Genomic DNA, 18,524 nt, shown 5'->3' with positions numbered 1-18,524 from the left:
GGAGACCCAGCGGGGGAGACGGAGACCCAGCGGGGAGACGGGAGACCCAGCGGGGAGACGGGAGACCCAGCTGGGGAACGGGAGACCCAGCGGGGGAGACGGGAGACCCGCGGGAGACGGAGACCCGCGGGGAGACCGTAGACCCAGCGGGGGAGACCGAGACCCGCGGGGAGACCCAGAGGGGAGACGGAGACCCAGCGGGAGAACGGGAGACCCAGAGGGGGATAACGGGAGACCCATAGGGGGAGACCCAGCGGGGGAGAACGGAGACCCGGCGGGGAGACGGTGAGACCCCGGGGGACCGGGAGACCCAGCGGGGGACACGGGACCCAGCGGGGTCGGAGACCCAGCGGGGAGACGGGAGACCCAGCGGGGGAGACGGGAGACCCGCGGGGAGACGGAGACCCAGCGGGGGAGACGGAGACCCAGCGGGGGAGACGGGAGACCCACGGGGAGACGGGAGACCCAGCGGGGGAGACGGGGAGACCCAGAGGGGGAGACGGGAGACCCAGCGGGGGAGACGGGAGACCCAGCGGGGGAGACTGGAGACCCAGCGGGGGAGACGGGAGACCCAGCTTGGGAGACGGGAGACCCAGCGGGGGGAGACGGGAGACCCAGGCGGGGGAGACGGGAAGACCCAGCGTGGAGACGGGAGGACCCAGCTGGGTGAGAACGGAGACCCAGCGGGCAGACGGGAGACCCAGCGGGGGAGACCGGAGACCCAGCGGGGGAGACCGGAGACCCAGCGGGGGAGACCGGAGACCCAGCGGGGGAGACGGGAGACCCCGGCGGGGGAGAACGGGAGACCCAGCGGGGGAGACCCAGAGGGGGAGAACGGAGACCCAGCGGGGGGGGGGAGACGGGAGACCCAGCGGGGGAGAACGGAGACCCAGCGGGGGAGACGGGAGACCCAGCGGGGGAGACGGGAGACCCAGCGGGGGAGACGGGATGACCCAGCGGGGGAGACGGGGAGACCCAGCGGGGGAGACGGGAGACCCAGCGGGGGAGACGGGAGACCCAGCGGGGAGACGGGAGACCCCAGCGGGGGAGACCCAGAGGGGAGAACGGGAGACCCAGCGGGAGACGGGACCCAGAGGGGGAGAACGGGAGACCCAGCGGGGGACGGGAGACCCAGCGGGAGACGGGAGACCCAGCGGGGGAGACGGGAGACCCAGCGGGGGACGGAGACCCAGCGGGAGACGGAGACCCAGCGGGGGAGACGGGAGACCCAGGGGGGAGACGGGAGACCCAGCGGGGAGACGGAGACCCAGCGGGGGAGACGGAGACCCAGCTGGGGGAGACGGAGACCCAGCGGGGGAGACCGGAGACCCAGCGGGGAGACCCAGAGGGGGAGACGGAGACCCAGCGGGGGAGAACGGGAGACCCAGAGGGGAGAACGGGAGACCCAGAGGGGAGACCCAGCGGGGAGACGGGAGACCCAGCGGAGAGACGGGAGACCCAGCGGGGAGAACGGAGACCCAGCGGGGAGAACGGGGACCAGAAGTGGCCGTGTTATGTGAGAGAAAGCAGATGTCCGATAAGGGAGACGCAAGCAGAGCTGGTAAACAGAACAGATTTGGCGGCAAGGGCTGCAGGGAACGGCACAGTGGTCAGATGGAGCAGTGTAATGTTTTTGGGATGAGGGACACGCTGGACCGATTAAGGATTTGATTCATCAATTGGTCAGAAAACCCACGGTGAGAGCGATACAGAGGTGGAACAAAAGTTTGTTCGAGCATGAGGATATATTAACGTGCTGAACGCAAGGTGGGGGTGATGAACAACTGCAGAAAAGAATGTCGAGAAGCCGGAGAAATAGGTCCAGGAGCAGAATCTCAGAATTGTTGGCCTCCCTGAAGGCAGTGAGGGATCGGATGCGAGGGCCTATGTGACGGACATGTTGGAGAAGTTGATGGGGGCTGGGGCGTTCCCTCAGCCGTTGGAATTGGACAGAACGCACAGAGCCCTCGTGAGGAAGCCCAGAACGAACAAGCCGCCGAGGGCCATGGTGGTACGTTTTCGCCATTTCATGGACCACGAACACGTTTTGTGGTGGGCCAAGAAAGAACGGAGCAGCAAGTGGGAGAACTGCACATTTATCAGGACCTAGGAGCGGATTTGGCCAAGAGGCACGCTGGGTTCAATCGGGCAAAAACGACCCTCTTTAAGAAGGGGGTGAAGTTTGGAATGCTGTACACTGCCCGCCTGAGGAACGGGACTTCTACTTTGAAACGCCAGACGAAATATGGATCTTTATTAAAGAAGTGAAGCTGGAGGCGAATTAAAAGACACTTAAGCCTTGGAGAAGTACTGTGGCAGCTATTTGTGGTGCTGGATTGTAAAACTTTAAGTAGCTCTATGTGAAATAATGGGCTGTGTGGATAGTTAAAGGTTGATCTGTCTTGCAGGGACCTTGTTAGAGGTGGGGGGGGGGGGGGGGGGGGGGGGGATGGTGGGCTTTGAATTTAGTTCTGCTTTTTTTGGGTGACTATTTTTCTAAAGGGATTGTTTCTTCACTGTTGTTTGTTTACTGGGGAATGTGATGCTTTTAAAATGTTTATTCATGTGGGGCGGTGAGAGAGGAGAGTACAATAGGGAGACAGACTGCTTGGTGCCAGGGGCGGGAGCTATCGAGTCAGCATTGGTCAGCAGACTCTCGGAAGCGCAGTGGGGGGGGTGGACATGTATTAAGCTGGAGCTTGACTTGGGGGATTGAGTTTTTTTTGGGGGGGGGGGGGGGGGGAGGGAGCTGCTTTGCTGACAGGGGAGGAACTGTTACGAGGGACAAATGGGAGGTCAGGAACAGCGACACCCTGAGTGGAGACTCCCTTCTCTCTTGCTTCGTTAAATGTCCTCACCAACAGTGGGGTCAATATCTCTGAAAACGTCTGCCACAATTCTCCCTGTCTCAAATGCCACTCGTTTGCTGATCAAGATCGCTATCACATGGAACGTGAGAGGACTGAATGGGCCGGTCAAGTTGGGCTCACGTGTTTGCGCATTTGAGGGAACTGAAGGTGGATGTGGCAATGCTACAAGAGACACAGCAAAAGGTTACAGAGCAGACGAGATTGAGGACGGATTGAGGATTGAGGATCAAAGACCAGGGCGTAACAATCTTGATCAGCAAACGAGTGGCATTCGAGGCAGGGAGAATCGTGTCAGACAAGGGGGGTAGATACATAATGGCGATTCGGAAGCTGGAGGGGGTGCGAGTGGTACTTGTGAACATATATGCTCCAAATTGGGATAACGTGGAATTTATGAGGCGGGTGTTAGGTAAGATCCCAAACTTAGAGTCACATAACCTGATCATGGAGGGGACTTCAACACAGTCATTGACCCAGAATTGGACCGGTCAAAATCCAGGTTAGGGAGGAGGCTGACTGCGGCAAAGGAATTGAAGGGTTTTATGGAACAAATGGGAGGAGTAGACCCATGGAGGTTTGCACGGCCGACGATGAAGGCGTTTTCCTTTTTTTCACATGTATCAACATTTTAGTTCTGAGCAGGGCGCTAATACCGAAGGTGGTGGATACTGAGTACTCGGCAATTGCAGTGTCGGATCATGCTCCGCACTGGGTGGATCTATGGGTTAGTGTGGAGAGAGGGCAGCGCCCGCTGTGGAGACTGGATGTGGGGTTGCAAGCGGACGAGGCGGTCTGTGGGCAGGGGGAAAAGCGAGATGTTTGCGATCCAGACAAGAGGGCAGAAGAGATTGAGAACTGCCGCTTAGAATGGTAGGGAAGAGCGTTCGATATCTGAGAATCCAGGTGGCCCAGAAATGGGAGGTACTACACAAGTTAAACCTATCCCGGTTGGTATTTAAGTGATGGGCATACTCCGCTATCATGGTGGGGAGGGTACAGACCGTGAAAATGACGGTCCTCCCCAGATTTCTGTTTGTCTTTCAGTGCTTCCCCATCTTTATCCCCAAAGCCTTTTTCAAGCGGGTGAACAAGATTATTTTGGGCTGTGTGGGGGCGGGTAAAACCCCACGAGTGAAGAAAGTGTTGCTGGAGCGCAGTCGGGAGGAGGGTGGGTTGGCGCTGCCGAACTTCTGCAATTACTGCTGGGCGGTTAATATAGCCATGATTAAGAAGTGGGTAGTGGGGGAGGGGTCGGCATGGGAGCGGATGGAGGCGGCGGCACATAAAGACACCAGTCTGGGAGCACTAGTAACGGCACCTCTGATGTTCTCACCTACCTGATACTCCACAAGTCCGGTGGTAGTGGCGGCTCTGAGGATCTGGGGGCAGTGGAGGAGATATGAGAGAGTGGAAGCATTGATTTGGCCCCGATTTATAACAACCACAGGTTTGTACCGGGTAGGCTAGATGGCAGGTTCCGGAGTTGGCAGAGGGCAGGAATTCGAATGATGGGGGATCTATCCTGCTCCGAGTTCTTGTGGTCCTATGTTCAGGAGTCAATTACTGCAGTAAAAAGGGATGATATCGAAGAAGGTTCCTCAACTTCGGCCATGTGGGTAGAGCTTACAAACAAAAAGGGGGCAATCATTTGCTGGAAGTGTACTATAGACCCCCAAACAGTCAGTAATAGATAGAAGGACAGATATCTTGGCAAATCTCAGAGAAATGTAAAAATAATAGGTAAATAATAGGGGATTTCAACCTCCGAAATAATAGCAGGGTATTTCAACCTCCCAAATATTTACTGGGATAGTCAAAGTGTGAAAAGCTTAAAGGCGGAGGAATTCTTAAAACGCACGCAGGAGAGCTTTTTATGCTAATATGTATAAAGTCTGACAAGAGAGGGAATGGTGCCGGACAAGTGGTAGAAGTTTTAGTGGGGGAGCATTTTAATGACAGTGACCATAACTCAATAGGTTTTAAGGTAGTTATGGAAAGAGCCAAAGATGGACTGGAAATAAAGGCTCTGAATTAATGGTGGTGATGTGTGTTTGTGTGTGGGGGAGAGCAATTCTAATTGGATAAGTCAGGACATGGCCAAAGTCAACTGGGAGCAACTACTTGTACAAAAATCTACATTAGAACAGTGGGGTTCATTCAAAAAGAGAGTGCAGGACCAACATATTTCCGTAAAGGTGATGGGTGGGAGTAACAAGTCCAGAGAAACCTGGATGTAAAGGGATATCCAGGGTTGGATAACAAACAAAAAGGGAAGTTTATGGCAAATACGGAGGCTCAAAACAGAAGCCCTGGAGGAATGTAGAAAGTGCAGGGGTTTACTTAGAAAGTAAATTAGACCAGCAAAGAGGGGGCATGAAAAAACACTGATGGGTAAAATAAAGGAAAATCCTTGAAGTATAGATATGTTAAGGGCATGTGGATGACCAGGGAAAGAGTAAGGCCCATTAGGGGCCAACGTGGCAATTTGTATGTGGAGCCGGAAGACAGAGGTGAGATTTTAAATGAGCATTTTACATCTGTGTTCACTATGGAGAAGGATGATGTAGATACAGAAATCAGGGAAGGAACTGTGAAGTACTTGAAAAAAATAGCATTGAGAGGGAAGAGACATTAGTGGTTTTAGCAGGCTTAAAACTGGATAAATTCCCAGGCCTGGATGAGGTGCATCCAAGGCTGCTGTGGGAGGCAGGAAGGAGAGATTGCAGAGGCTCTGACAATCGTCAGATCTTCTCTGGTCCCATGAGAGGTGCCAGCTGGATGGAGCTCAGCTCATGTGGTACCATTATTCAAAATGGGTGGTAGGGGTAAACCAAGAAATTACAAGCCACTGAGTCTAACTTCAGTGTTAGGGAAACTACTGGAAAAAATTCAGAGGGACAGAATTAATCTCCACTTGGGGAGGCAGGGATTAATCAAGGATAGTCAGCTTGACTTTGTCAAATGGAGATCAATTTTGACTGAATTTTTCAGGGAGGTGACGAGTTGTGTAGATGAGGGTAGTGCAGTTGATAGTTACATGGACTTCACTAAGGCTTTTGACATGATCTTGCATGGGAGACTGATCGAGAAGGTGATTTGGGTCCAAAATTGGCTTTGCGGCAAGAGGGAGAGGGTGATTGACGAAGGTTGTTTTTGTGACTGGGACCCTGTGTCCAGTGGTGTTCCACAGCGATTTGTACTGGGTCCCTTGCTCTTTTCATGATCTGGATGTGAATGCAGGAGGTGTGATCAGTAAATTTGCAGATGACACAAAAATTGCTTGTGTGGTAGATAGTAAGGATGAAAGTCTTCGATTACAGGACGATATAGATGGGCTAGTTAGATGGGTAGAACGGGCAAATGGAACTTAACCCCGAAAATGTGTGAGGTGATGCATTTCCGGAAGACTAACAAGGCAAGGGAATATACAATGAATGGTAGGACCCAAGGAAGTACAGAGAATCAGAGGGACCTTGGTGTGCCTGTCTATAGATTCCTGAAGACAGCAGGACATATAGATAAAGTGGTTAAGAAGGCATATGGGTCACTTGTCTTTATTAGCCGAGGCATAGAACATAAGAATAGGGAGGTTATGTTGGAGCTATATAAAACGCTGGCTAGGCCACAGCTGGTGGACTGTATGCAGTTCTGGCCTCCACGCTATAGGAAGGACGTGATTGCACCAGAAAAAGTACAGAGGAGATTCACCAGAGTGTTGCCTGGGCTGGAGTGTTTCAGCTATCAAGAGAGACAGAATAGGCTGGTGTTGTTTTCCTTGGAGCAGAGAAGGCCGAGGGAGAATCATTTTGAGTTGCAGAAGATTATGAGGGGCATAGATAGGGTGGATAGGAAGGAACTTTTCCCCTTTGTTGAGGGGTTAATAACCAGGGGGAACAGATTTTAGGTAAGGGGCACAAGGAAAAGCCTTTTCACCCAGATGGTGATTGGAATCTGGAACTCATTGCCTGAAAGGGTGGTCGAGGCATTTAAGCAGCTTTTATATGAGAATTTGAAACGCCAGGGTGCTGGAAAATGGGATTAGAGTAGATGGGTGCTTGATGGCCGGCATGGACATGATGTGCCAAAGGGTTTATTTCTGTGCTGTAAAACTCTATGACTCTATATGCACATCAATTATATTTCAATTAATAGGAGCTACCAATGAATATCTTGATATAAAAAGCCCCCAATTTAAATGGTCTTTACTCTTCAATGGTTCAAAATCAGCTGGAAATTATGGAGGCCACAACATCACCAATATGTCACCCTATGCAATGCTCCTCTTTAATATTGCACTTAAGCTATTTTCTCCATTAGAATAATAAATATCTCATGAGTGTTAAATGGAATGGAGAATCCTTGTGTTTAAGTTGTTTGAAATTCAGAAACTCAGCAAGGGCAGGAAAACAAGCACACACACGATTGTTAGAATTGGTTCTAACACTCGCACAAGAGGAAACAAATCCTGACTAATAAAGTCTTCTGCTGCTAGAAAGTTCAATGCAAGGCTTACAGGGCAATTCAGCACCGTCCAAAGTGGGATGCCAGCCCTGTTTGTCCAAGCAGAACGCTTTTGATTCTTCCAGAAACAAATGCCACTAAAGGACCTTATCCAGGTCAACCCAACTGATGGCATTCTAAACAGAAACAGAACAAGCTTCTTGCATATTTGAGATAACATATTTCACACAAGCCCAAGTACTTACCTTGATATGGCGATGGAGTATTCGATGGGCGACCACTGCGAGCATACTTTTGTTTTCTTCCATCTTTCCAATCTATAACTAGAACAAAGAAAAAAAATACAGATTGGCTTACCATTCTCAGGATAATCGGTCTTGGGTGCAATTTGTGTAGAAATGTGGCACCTTCCATATATCCATCTTTCTCATTGATGGGGATGGGCCTCACGCAGTAAATGGTTGGAGTGCACATTTTAATAAATAATGCATTTAATGAAAAGCATTCAATTCCATTCCAGAAAGTTGTAATGGGTGGACAGTAGCATTGGTAGCAATCTGGTCATTGTCTTGAAGAATAAATGGAATTTATTCCTCAGGAACATATTTAAATTCTTAAACATCAAAATTGAAGTAGTAAATAAGAAAACAGTATATTTGACTGCTTTCCTAATTCATGTCACACTGTACTACATAGCTATCCCACTGTGTTTGTCTGTAATATATACAAATTAAAAAGAATGATTGCCTTTATACCTTAAATTCAAGAGACTGTCTCAAACAGTAGATGGGATTGTGTTAACACTCCTGTTGACAGATGTGCTCATATTTCAGACTTTGATGGGACATCAAACACTGCAGAAAACAATAGCATAAAACATTTCAATGAAGGATTCTCTTAAGAGTTGGGCGGTATCTATTATATTCGGACACTGAGCTCTCAAAGTGGAGACTCAGGTTCAAATCTGAGACTTGACTGGCATTCAAATCAGGGTCTTCCTCAGGGAACTGATTCAAGAGTACTCAAGGGGCTTCTGAAGGACAAAGAAGAAAGGAAGGAAAACAGGTTGAGAGCACGAGATCCCAGAAGGGGAAAAAAACACTAAACTTGGAAATGGTTGGCACTGGCCCAAACTGGGATTCCATTTTAAGGTGCACAAGACCAATTCAAACCAGGACTAGTCATTTCCCAAGTTTTACAGGATTTGTTTCCCCCTCAAGAAATGGAAATCTTCGCATACAGCAGATTGCCTGACAAATGTCGCCTTCCCAACCTGCTCCATCTCACCCTCTCAGGGACGGTGTGGTTTATGAGGAATTGAACAGAAAGGAGAAAGTTAGGAGCATGTAAAGACAAACGCATAAGCCTACCATAAAGCCAGCCAGTTTCACTTAGAAAGAAATGATTTTACATGCAGAAGACTGATAACTTGCCTCGCTGTATCCAATTAACTTGCCCGAGCATAAACACTTTTCAGATGCTGGTTGCAATTAACAATAAGCATTGCTAATAAGAACAGATTGCAAAAGGCAATCGTTAATGATTTTATGAACAGCTTGTGACGGCACAGCAGCAGTGTGCTGAGGAATCAAGATGAACTGTAAATCTATATTGCTGTATATGGATGTTGGATCATATGTACTTCTTCAAGCAAGATCTATACACCAACATCAAAAGAACCTTAACTCAAATCCATTATTATTTTCTCGAGAATATTGAGATGGACCTAGGTGAACAGACCTATCAAAGACCATTATGCATTATCCTGATGTTCTTTCACCTTTACTAATGGCTGTGCCTAAACTGAAAAGCACACGTTCTGAAACGCTGAGGCTTATTTTCTCCCTTTCTCTGTTGACGGCATTAATATCTCCTGGACTATTGGTTCATTGTTACTGGCAACACTCCAGTATCTTACCCAAGGAGCTATGCTCTATGATCCAAGTCTAGATGACGATGCCATGACTGCAAACCTCACCTCACCCTTCAATCACAACCACACATGGACATTCTGAATTCTCCCTTAGTGTATCTGAACAGGTGCCAGAGTGTAGCGACTAGGGGATTTTCACAGTAACTTAATTGCAGTATTAATGTAAGCTTACTTGTGACACTAATAAAGATTAATAGTATTATTGCACCACAAGACAGCCTTTAGAAATGCGGAAAATTGCTGATGGAAAGAAGTTCTTTACTTCGGTCTTGTCATGGGACGATTCTCACCCTCCCACTGCTACACTGGCTGAAAACTCTGCACAAATTGGGAGGCCAAATGCTTTCTATCTATTTACTGTGGAAGGAACATTAGATTAATTACCTCAATTTTAAACAAATCCAAAAATTAAGTATTGTTGAAAAAAGGAGACATGCTAAAGCGTTTCATCTTGCACTCAGCAGTAGTTATGCAAGATAAACCAACAGTTAAGGGAATAGTGATTTATACTGCATGAGAAGAGAGTGCTGATTGGTTGGCAAGTGGACTCAGATTGGTAGAGGCATACCATGGAGAAGACAGCAGAGAACAATTAACTCCAAAGCTTTTGTTTCAAACTCAAACCAGGCAAGTTGACATGGATTGGCTTCTAGCATGCATACGTGCCTGGACTACATAGTCACTCAGCTCGCCCTGTCCTTTGCAGACAGAAGGAGCATATCCATGCAATGTATCTTTCTCAACAAGACAAAAGTTTTGGGGACAGCCATTCCCTGGTTCACTTCCCATGGCAATGTTTTGAAACAGAAGCGGGTGGCACAGTGGCGAGCATTGTTGCCTCATGGTTCCGAGACCGGGTTCAATCGGCGGAACTACGGGCCATCGCGGGCCGAAGAATCGATTCCCGTCCCCGCCGAATCTCGGGTGGCGGAGAATTCAGGATATGGCGGGGGCAGGATGATGCCGGCCCCGGGCGATTCTCTGACCCGGCGAGGGGTCGGAGAATCCCGCCCAAGGAATTGTTTTAATTGGTCTCTGTACGTGTGGACTTTGCACATTCTCCACATGTCTGCATGGGTCTCACCCCCAAAACCCCAAAATGTGCAGGGTAGGTGGATTGGCCACGGTAAATTGCCCCTTAATTGGAAACTTTTTTAAGAAGAATTTGAAACAAAAGTTTGGCAGTTAACAGTTCTCTGCTGCATTCCCCATAACAAGGTGTCTACCAATCAGAGTCCACTTGCCAAACAATCAGCACTCTCTTTTCATGCAGTACAAATTGTTGACCCCTTTAGTGTTGGTTTATTTTGTAAATCTGTCCTGATGAGTGCAAGACAAAAGTTTTGACAACGTGTCTCTTTTATCAGCGATACTCAAGCCCTGTACTACCAAACAACTATTTAAATCCAAAAATCATGGTGTGTTTTCTGGTGCTTGACAATGGTTACATTTGTAGAATGAATTTTCCCCTCCCCATAAACAAATAGCTGTGGGTGCTGGAGCCTTCAAGACATTTGTTTGACAAGGATATCAAGAGACATAAAGGAAAGTTGGTAAAATACAGTTGAAGCACAGATAAACCACAATCTACTTGAATTGCAGAGGGACAGGCCCAAGAGACTGAATGATTAACTCCTCTTCCTAGGGAATAAGATATGTTGAAGTTTGGGGAAAATTACCACACAGGATTGATCGTCAGTTATCCAGAAACCGGTTGACCAGAATCAACAGTCCCTGAGTGGTGTCTAACAACTGGCCAAGTGCACATCTCATTTGGATAATTCTCCAATGCCCATTATAAATTGCTTCATTAAATGCCAACTGTGTCATAATAACACAGATCAGCTGGCATTACATGAATACTTTGACAGGAATATTGTTAGCAATATGTATTAAACTGCTCAAAAAAAGCTGAACTCCATTTGTAATGTGTTCAAATTAGATTAACAATGACTTTAATCACAGTTTAAAACAGTTGAATGCCTGAAAAATTGAAAAGGGGAAAGTACTGTTCTATCAAGTCCTTCAGAACAATTAATTTAATCCTGATGGAGGTTATTGCCAGTACAAAGAAAACGGCTTGCATTCATTTAAAACTCATGTTCTGATACGGAGATTGTGTAGTACTGTAAAACTGAAGAATTATTTCCCAAAAAGCAGGTTCTTAATAGTTCATTCTTTACTTATACCACATGCACACAATTAACTTTCCCTTGAAATGAAAATCGCTTATTGTCACGAGTAGGCTTCAATGAAGTTACTGTGAAAAGCCCCTAGTCGCTACATTCTGGCACCTGTTCGGGGAGGCTGTTACGGGAATCGAACCGTGCTGCTGGCCTGCCTTGATCTGCCTTCAAAGCCAACGATTTAGCCCAGTGTGCTAAACAGCCCCTTCCCGCCTCACTTTAATTTAAAGTGAGAAACTGTGCCTTGTTCTGGAGCAAGAACGTGAATGTTAACACAGTCACTCTGACATAGCTCTATGACCCATCTTTTAGCCTGCCGAGAAAAACCTCCCAATTACACTGCCTTTTCTGCCACATCCAGCCCTCCATAGACAAGGTTAAATATATTGCATTAGGAAAACAAAGGTAGTTTTAAGTGATTTAAATTTGTATTGGTAAATGTTAGAAACAAGGGCCGGGATTCTCCCCTACCCAGCGGAGCGGGGGGTCCCGGCGTGTTGGAGTGGCGTGAACCACTCCGGCATCGGACCGCACCTTTAGGGGCCAAGCCCTCACATTGAGGGGCTAGGCCCGTGCCGGAGTGGTTCCCACTCTGCCGGCTGGTGTGAACATCCTTTGGCGCCACGCCAGCCGGGGCCGAAAGGACTTCGCCGGCTGGCGTAAGTCCGCGCATGCGCGGAGCGTCAGCAGCCGCTGACGTCATCCCGGCGCATGCGCAGGGGAGGGGGTCTCTTCCGCCTCCGCCATGGTGAAGACCATGGCGAAGGCGGAAGAAAAAGTGCTCCCACAGCACAGACCCGCCCACCGATCGGTGGGCCCCGATCGCGGGCCAGGCCACCGTGGGGGCACCCCCCGGGGTCAGATTGCCCCGTGCCCCCCCAGAGGTCAGATCGCCCCACGCCCCCCCCCCCCCCGGCGCCCGCCCGCACCGCCAATCCCGCCGGTAAGGTAGGTGGTCTAATCCACGCCGGCGGGAGAGGCTTATCAGCAGCGGGACTGCGGCCCATCGTGGGCCGAAGAATCGATTCCCGCCCCCGCCGAATCTCGGGTGACGAAGAATTCGGGATATGGCGGGGGCGGGATGATGCCGGCCCTGGGCGATTCTCTGACCCGGCGAGGGGTCGGAGAATCCCGCCCAAGGTATTGTTTTAAGTGAGTTTAATTAATGTTTCTGTGCCTGATAAAACATATAATCAGATGCATGCTCGACAAAGGTATTTGTATGTATGGGAGTTGGTTTCAACTGTGCTCTAGTGTGCTTAGAGAGGGTTACGGCATGAAGAGTAATTGAAATGCAGAAGCATGATTGTAGCTTAACAACTAGGGGCCTTTTAAGGTACAAAGATTTTTTTGAATTTAGTTTTAGCTGGATATATTGCAGTTGAAGATAGCATATCAGGGAGTGAACATCTCTCAAATCTGCCAGGTGAGGAAAGACCGGACAGACAAGGGAACTGTAGAGGCAAACTTCCCAAAGAACCAGATGTATTCCAGAGAACCAGGGAACTGGAGCAGAGAAAATGTCTTAAGTAGACTGTGGTTAAGAGAACAGAGACCAAAGTACAGGCGAACTGAAGGGAAAAGTAAACAAAGTATTCTGAGTTGAAGAGACAATTGCAGTAACCAGAATTAAAGTGGGAAAACAAACTTCTGAGGTAAATCCAAGGTTTGATGCTATCTTAATAGAGTCTGGGAATCGATAGTTAAAACAATTGTGAACAATTTGAAGCTAAGGGGGTGGGGCAAGTGAGGGTGTATTTTATTATAATCCTTTTTTTCCAAGTTTAATTTAAAAAATCTCGCTGTTGAAACTAATTAGCAGCCACTATTTCTTAATGTTTCCCACAAGAAAATTAAAATTTATGGTCTTTTGAACCAGGGTTCCATTCTGGACTCTTTCCATCCAGTTATAACATCAACTGGGATCGTAAAAATTGAATCTGGAATCCAACCTTTGTTCTGCCATTCAAGTGAGTGAGGAGAAAAGTTGGTTGTTAATTACAAGTTAAGAATAAACTTGTTACATTATTAATATTTTCCAGTTCTGACCAAGTTCTGACTTAAAACATTAACTCCCTTTCTCTCCCCGCTGATGCTGCCAGGTCTGAGTATTTCCAACAGTTTCTATTTTTACTTTAGGAATAATAAATATGGATAAAGTTGTGGACAGAAATAGCATTTCACTTATCAAAGTAAGGGGTGTTAATGCTGGGAACCATGGCATTTTCCATTTCATATCCCAGAGCAAGCATTCAACAATTTCCTTTCACTTAAAAGGGGAATATCAGTCCACGTAAGGAACAGCTCCTCCGCTAGGGTCAATACTACACCCCTGCTAAGTTGAAAGTTCTGTCCCATATCCACATCAGGGACTCCCAAATCAGGTTACATACAGTACATCTAGATGCAGAGTTAGGTCCCTTGACTCTGCTCTATTTGTGTATCACCATAGTTCTAGTTTGATGTTGTCATTTCTTCGTACCCACAATCTTCATGCCTGCTCAAGCACCATTTCCCTCTATTGTTAAATTTGAGGCAATTTTGCAATGTTGGGTCTAGAGTCGAGATTGTCAACTCATTTCATGCAGAACCTCAATGGCCAACAGACCTTTATCAGTGTGGACTGCATTGTAGCCCAGACCCCAGAGATGAAGGTCCACTGCCGAAAGGATTGCATTTTTAAAACTGACAGCTGCAACGAGATGTGGGGTTGCGAGGGCAGGGGGGGTTGGAGTCAGAACTCCTCCATTTTGATTTGAGAAATGGATTGAATACTCAATGTGAATCACATTTACTCAGTGTCAATATGACTGCCATCATCAAAATCTGTAAATATTAGACATGTTGAACCCATTTTATTGTTATTCTTGCTCAAACATCATTTGTCCATGGGGTCAGTGCCTGCACTATAAGTCAGGACACAAACCTTTTTTTATATAACACCTTTAAAGTCATCTTAAAAGGTCTTCTGTCAATGAAGTGTTGAAATCGACAATGTTTTGTAGGTAAATGGACTTGGCATGATGCCACAAATAGCAATGACATTATTTACTCCGTCCTTTCTCAAGCTCATCTCCTGTATGACCCACTTCCTACTCACTTCCCGCAAAACTGCTGAACATGCTCCTGCTCAGCACTTATAGGAGCAAACATCAAAAATAGTTCCCTCTCCTCAGCAGCCACCCCTTCCTTTCAAAATTATCAGTTCCCTCAAAGATGTGACCTTCAACCCCTCGTTGGGATTGCAAAAAAATACCCCAACTCAAACCTTCCTTTCCTCTCAAGTTTGTGAATGTACTGTTTCCTCAAATCTGTGCCCAGTTTAAATATCTCTAATTAAGTTGCAACCTCTCCCCAAGCAACACAATGGCCCTCCCACTATCCCACATTTGCCTCTCTGCAGCGTTTGACGTGGTTGACCACATGATTCTCCACAAATCCCATTCTCCACTGTGTAGCTTTGCAACCTCAGTAGCTGGATTCCAAATTTGCCTATCTCAAGTCAGAGCATCTTGAGCAACGGCTGTACCTCTAATCCTTGTACCATCATCTCCACAATCACAGATCAATTCCTGGTCCCCTCCTCTTCCTCATTGCATCTTTGCTACATCATTGGGAAATATGATCACATTCCATGTGTCTAAGATACTCCTCAATTCTATCTCTCCATCTGAGTTGCAAAGCCTTTGGATCCCATAACAAACTTCAAACATTTGCCACTTACTCCATTTTACCACCTGGCCACCATTGTGGACTAAATCCGACTATTCACAACTGCTCAGTTCCAAGCTGGACTCGATCCATAGCCTCTGATGGCCTACTCTTCATCTATTTGCAGGATTACCTTCCTCAGCCCGTCTGTTGCAAAACCTTCATCCATGCTTTTTCATTTTTCTTTCATCATCTCCAGATCCATTTTGATTCTCTCTCTGCTGACCTCCAATTACCCAAAGCTCTGCTGCCTGCATCCATTCTCACACCAAATCCTTCTCACAAAATTAGCCATAGTCCCTCCTTACTCGTATTGGTTCTCATTCCTATAATTTAATTCTCATCCGTGTGTTCAGACCCCTTCATAGTCTGGCCTTCGCAATTTCATCATTCCAATGCACATTCGGCCAAATTCTTCATTCCTCTTTCTCTGGCTTCTTGTCCCTCCTCTCTTTTCATCCAGCTATGTGCAGTCGCATCTTTAACTCCCTAGATCCCATGCTCTACCATTCCGCCAATTTGCCTCCTTCTCCTCTGTGCACTTACTTGCAGGTAGTTGGTGCGTCTGAAACCAGGGGTCAAAAACACAGACCATGACAGATTCCATTAGTTTGCTTACTGTACATTTTGCCACTCAATGTTACTCTGTCCTTAAAGCATGAAAAGGAAGTTCTCTCCTAATTCTGAGTTATACTTCCCTGAAATGTATACTTTTGTAATGAAAAAAATAGGGCTGAAAAAATTAATAATCGATTGACCAAATAATTACGGCTGAGCCGGTTTGTTGGCAACATTCATTAATGAATTCAGAACGTTAGACTTTTTCCCCCTTTGCTACATACTGCAGACTCTAGGGGGCCAGCATATCAATATTGAACCAAGCTTACATTAAGGAACCAAATACAGGGCAATCATTTAGAGTGAAAGTGTAATCTTAATGTGCCTTACATACTATGCAAATACCCTCAAAAATAATTTTTCAATTAGCTCATTGTAGTCTCCAAACTAGAGTGTCATCTAGGCTCCTCTTGGGAGCCAAGATGACACCATGCAAACAACAAAGACAAAAATTGCTCATTTTAGAACTAATAAGATTACATTTTTGTGAAAAACTGAAGTTGAAGGAGTCTAATAGCTTGCATGAACCAAACCGTACTTAGTTACTGGTCCATAAATCAGTAAATATGGAAAACTAATTTGTTTCCTGAATAGCAAGTTTAAATACTTTGGCTCTATGTTCCTTGAACTTTTCCCATATTTAAAATTTACTTTTTCTACTTTCCCACTTCTTTTATTTCCTGTTCATTTAGATCAATAATGTTGCTTTGAGGATAATTTAAAAAAATATATTTACAGATCCATTTTTCTTCCAATCTCCAACCAAAAGAATAATTCTCGGACCATCTGACTTCTCACAACACAGTTTTCTAACATCCTGGGGAATGTGTGAATTCTGCTCCCATTGTAGTATTTGCAAACCTCAGCAAGAGCAAAAGCCAATCATGCATGTGGCCGGTCCTCCATTTGAACCAGACTCCATCATCTCAACTCATTGCACCTTACCAGCAGCTTCATTATTATTTTCCCAATGTCAGACACTTTGGAATCCAAGGCTTCAGGCTGGCATTTCAAATCTCTCAGTCTTCAATTCTGTCTATTTCTCTGTGCAACTAGCAACAATTATGTTTTAGCAGATTTTTGGCACTCACCTTTTTGAGGACCCGGTTTTCTCATTGTAGAGAAACACACCGTTGATGTACTCAAGTCAGGTGGGACCTGGATCCTGAAAAGGAAGAAGAAAGGTAAGCAAATAGATTACAAAGCAAACATTTCTAACTAACTGGGCTCCAAATCAACGGCATTTACAAGGCCAAATGCCAAGAAATAAACTGCAGGACAATCAAGTACCCACCCTTGGACCATGGCAAGAAAGAAGAAAACTTGGTTAATGTGGATATCACAGCTGTTTATCCGAACCAAAAAGATAAATCAATAGGGAAAATGCTGCATGAGGCTAACGGGACCCAACACAAATCTTGTGCACCAACAAGCCCATGAAGTAAAGAAGACACAGATAAGGACGGTAAACAAACAGGTAGGTAGATAATGATAAAGATAAAGAGAAACAACTTTCAACTTTTCTGTTTATAAGATGATCAGGGGAATAGATAGAGTGGACAGTCGGAGACTTTTTCCCCGGGTGGAACGAGCCATTACAAGGGGACATAAATTTAGGGTAAATGGTGGAGGATGTAGGGGGGATGTCGGGGGTGGGTTCTTTGCCCCGAGAGTGGTGGGGGCGTGGAATGCACTGCCTGTGGAAGTAGTTGGGTCGGGGGCGTTGGGGACCTTCGAGCGGCTGTTGGATGGGTACATGGATTATTGTAGAATAATGGAGTGTAGATTTATTTCTTCTTAAGGGCAGCACGGTAGCATTGCGGATAGCACAATTGCTTCACAGCTCCAGGGTCCCAGGTTCGATTTCGACTTGGGTCACTGTCTGTGTGGAGTCTGTGCATCCTCCCCGTGTGTGCATGGGTTTCCTCCGGTTTCCTCCCATAGTCCAAAGATGTGCAGGTTGGGTGGATTGGCCATGATAAATTGCCCTTAGTGTCCAAAATTCTATGATTAACCTAGGACGGGGGTTTGGCACGGCATCGTGGGCCGAAGGGCCTGTTCTGTGCTGCATTTCTCTATCTCTATCTAACTCTATTTTCATTGGTTGGGGAGTCTGGGACTGCAGGAATTGGTCAAATAAATTGGAGCCAGAAATTTCTCGAGAGATTTCTCCATGTAAAGGGTAGAGCAAGTTTGAGACTCTCCTCAACTGGGATTTATAGTTCGCCCAGGATTTTACGGGACATGGGACAAAGGTGGGCAAACTGAGCTAGGTTGCAAATCAGCGATGATCTCAATAAATGGAAAAACAGCCCAAGCAGAAACATTGGCATTAAAGCTGGGACCACAAAAAGGTCAGTGCTGGCAATTTGCCTCTTGCAGCCTCTTTTGGCTTTTCTCATATTCCATGCGGTTGGTTAATTAGCTTCATGTCAACCATCATTTTTGGATTTGGCAGGTGATTTTAAAGTTGGATGCCCTACCTCCACTTTTCCAGGCACCGAACACACTAGCTTGCCTGCACCAGTAGTCGTGTTCTTTCATAGCCAGCAAGTCTTGGAGGGGGATTTGAGCCCAGGACCTTCGAGCTCAGAGGCAGGACAGACAAATGCTTAGCCACTCCGGCCCTGCTAGAATGAAAAATCCTTTGTACCAGCATCATTGTCGATAATCAATTGAATGGAATGGAATATCTTTCACCTATTGCACGTGTAATAAGTGATCTATGTGCTATTTCACTGTAAC

At 46.7% G+C, this 18,524-nt stretch overlaps 1 protein-coding gene across 8 annotated transcripts in view; it reads right to left on the bottom strand.

The window, feature by feature from the left end:
- LOC119965089 (polycomb protein SCMH1-like) overlaps positions 1-18,524 on the bottom strand; it is a 331,788-nt gene that overhangs the window by 246,830 nt on the left and 66,434 nt on the right. For 4 of the 8 annotated variants that reach the window (XM_038795407.1, XM_038795398.1, XM_038795427.1 and 1 more), the window contains 3 exons: positions 16,871-16,944; positions 8,087-8,185; positions 7,577-7,654 (listed from right to left, as the gene is read on the bottom strand). Coding sequence is in view for 4 of the 8 variants with exons in the window: in XM_038795382.1 (XP_038651310.1) it covers positions 7,577-7,654; positions 16,871-16,895 (103 nt within the window). In the remaining 4 variants the exon portion in view is untranslated. The remainder of the gene's footprint in view (positions 1-7,576; positions 7,655-8,086; positions 8,186-16,870; positions 16,945-18,524) is intronic. The other 4 variants (XM_038795382.1, XM_038795417.1, XM_038795392.1 and 1 more) reach the window with 1 other exon arrangement.

The sequence above is a fragment of the Scyliorhinus canicula genome, chromosome 1, assembly GCF_902713615.1.
Source record: "Scyliorhinus canicula chromosome 1, sScyCan1.1, whole genome shotgun sequence".
Classification (NCBI taxonomy): domain Eukaryota; kingdom Metazoa; phylum Chordata; class Chondrichthyes; order Carcharhiniformes; family Scyliorhinidae; genus Scyliorhinus; species Scyliorhinus canicula.
The sequence above is the reverse complement of the archived record's forward strand: the minus strand, read 5'-3'. Positions and strand labels throughout refer to the sequence as shown.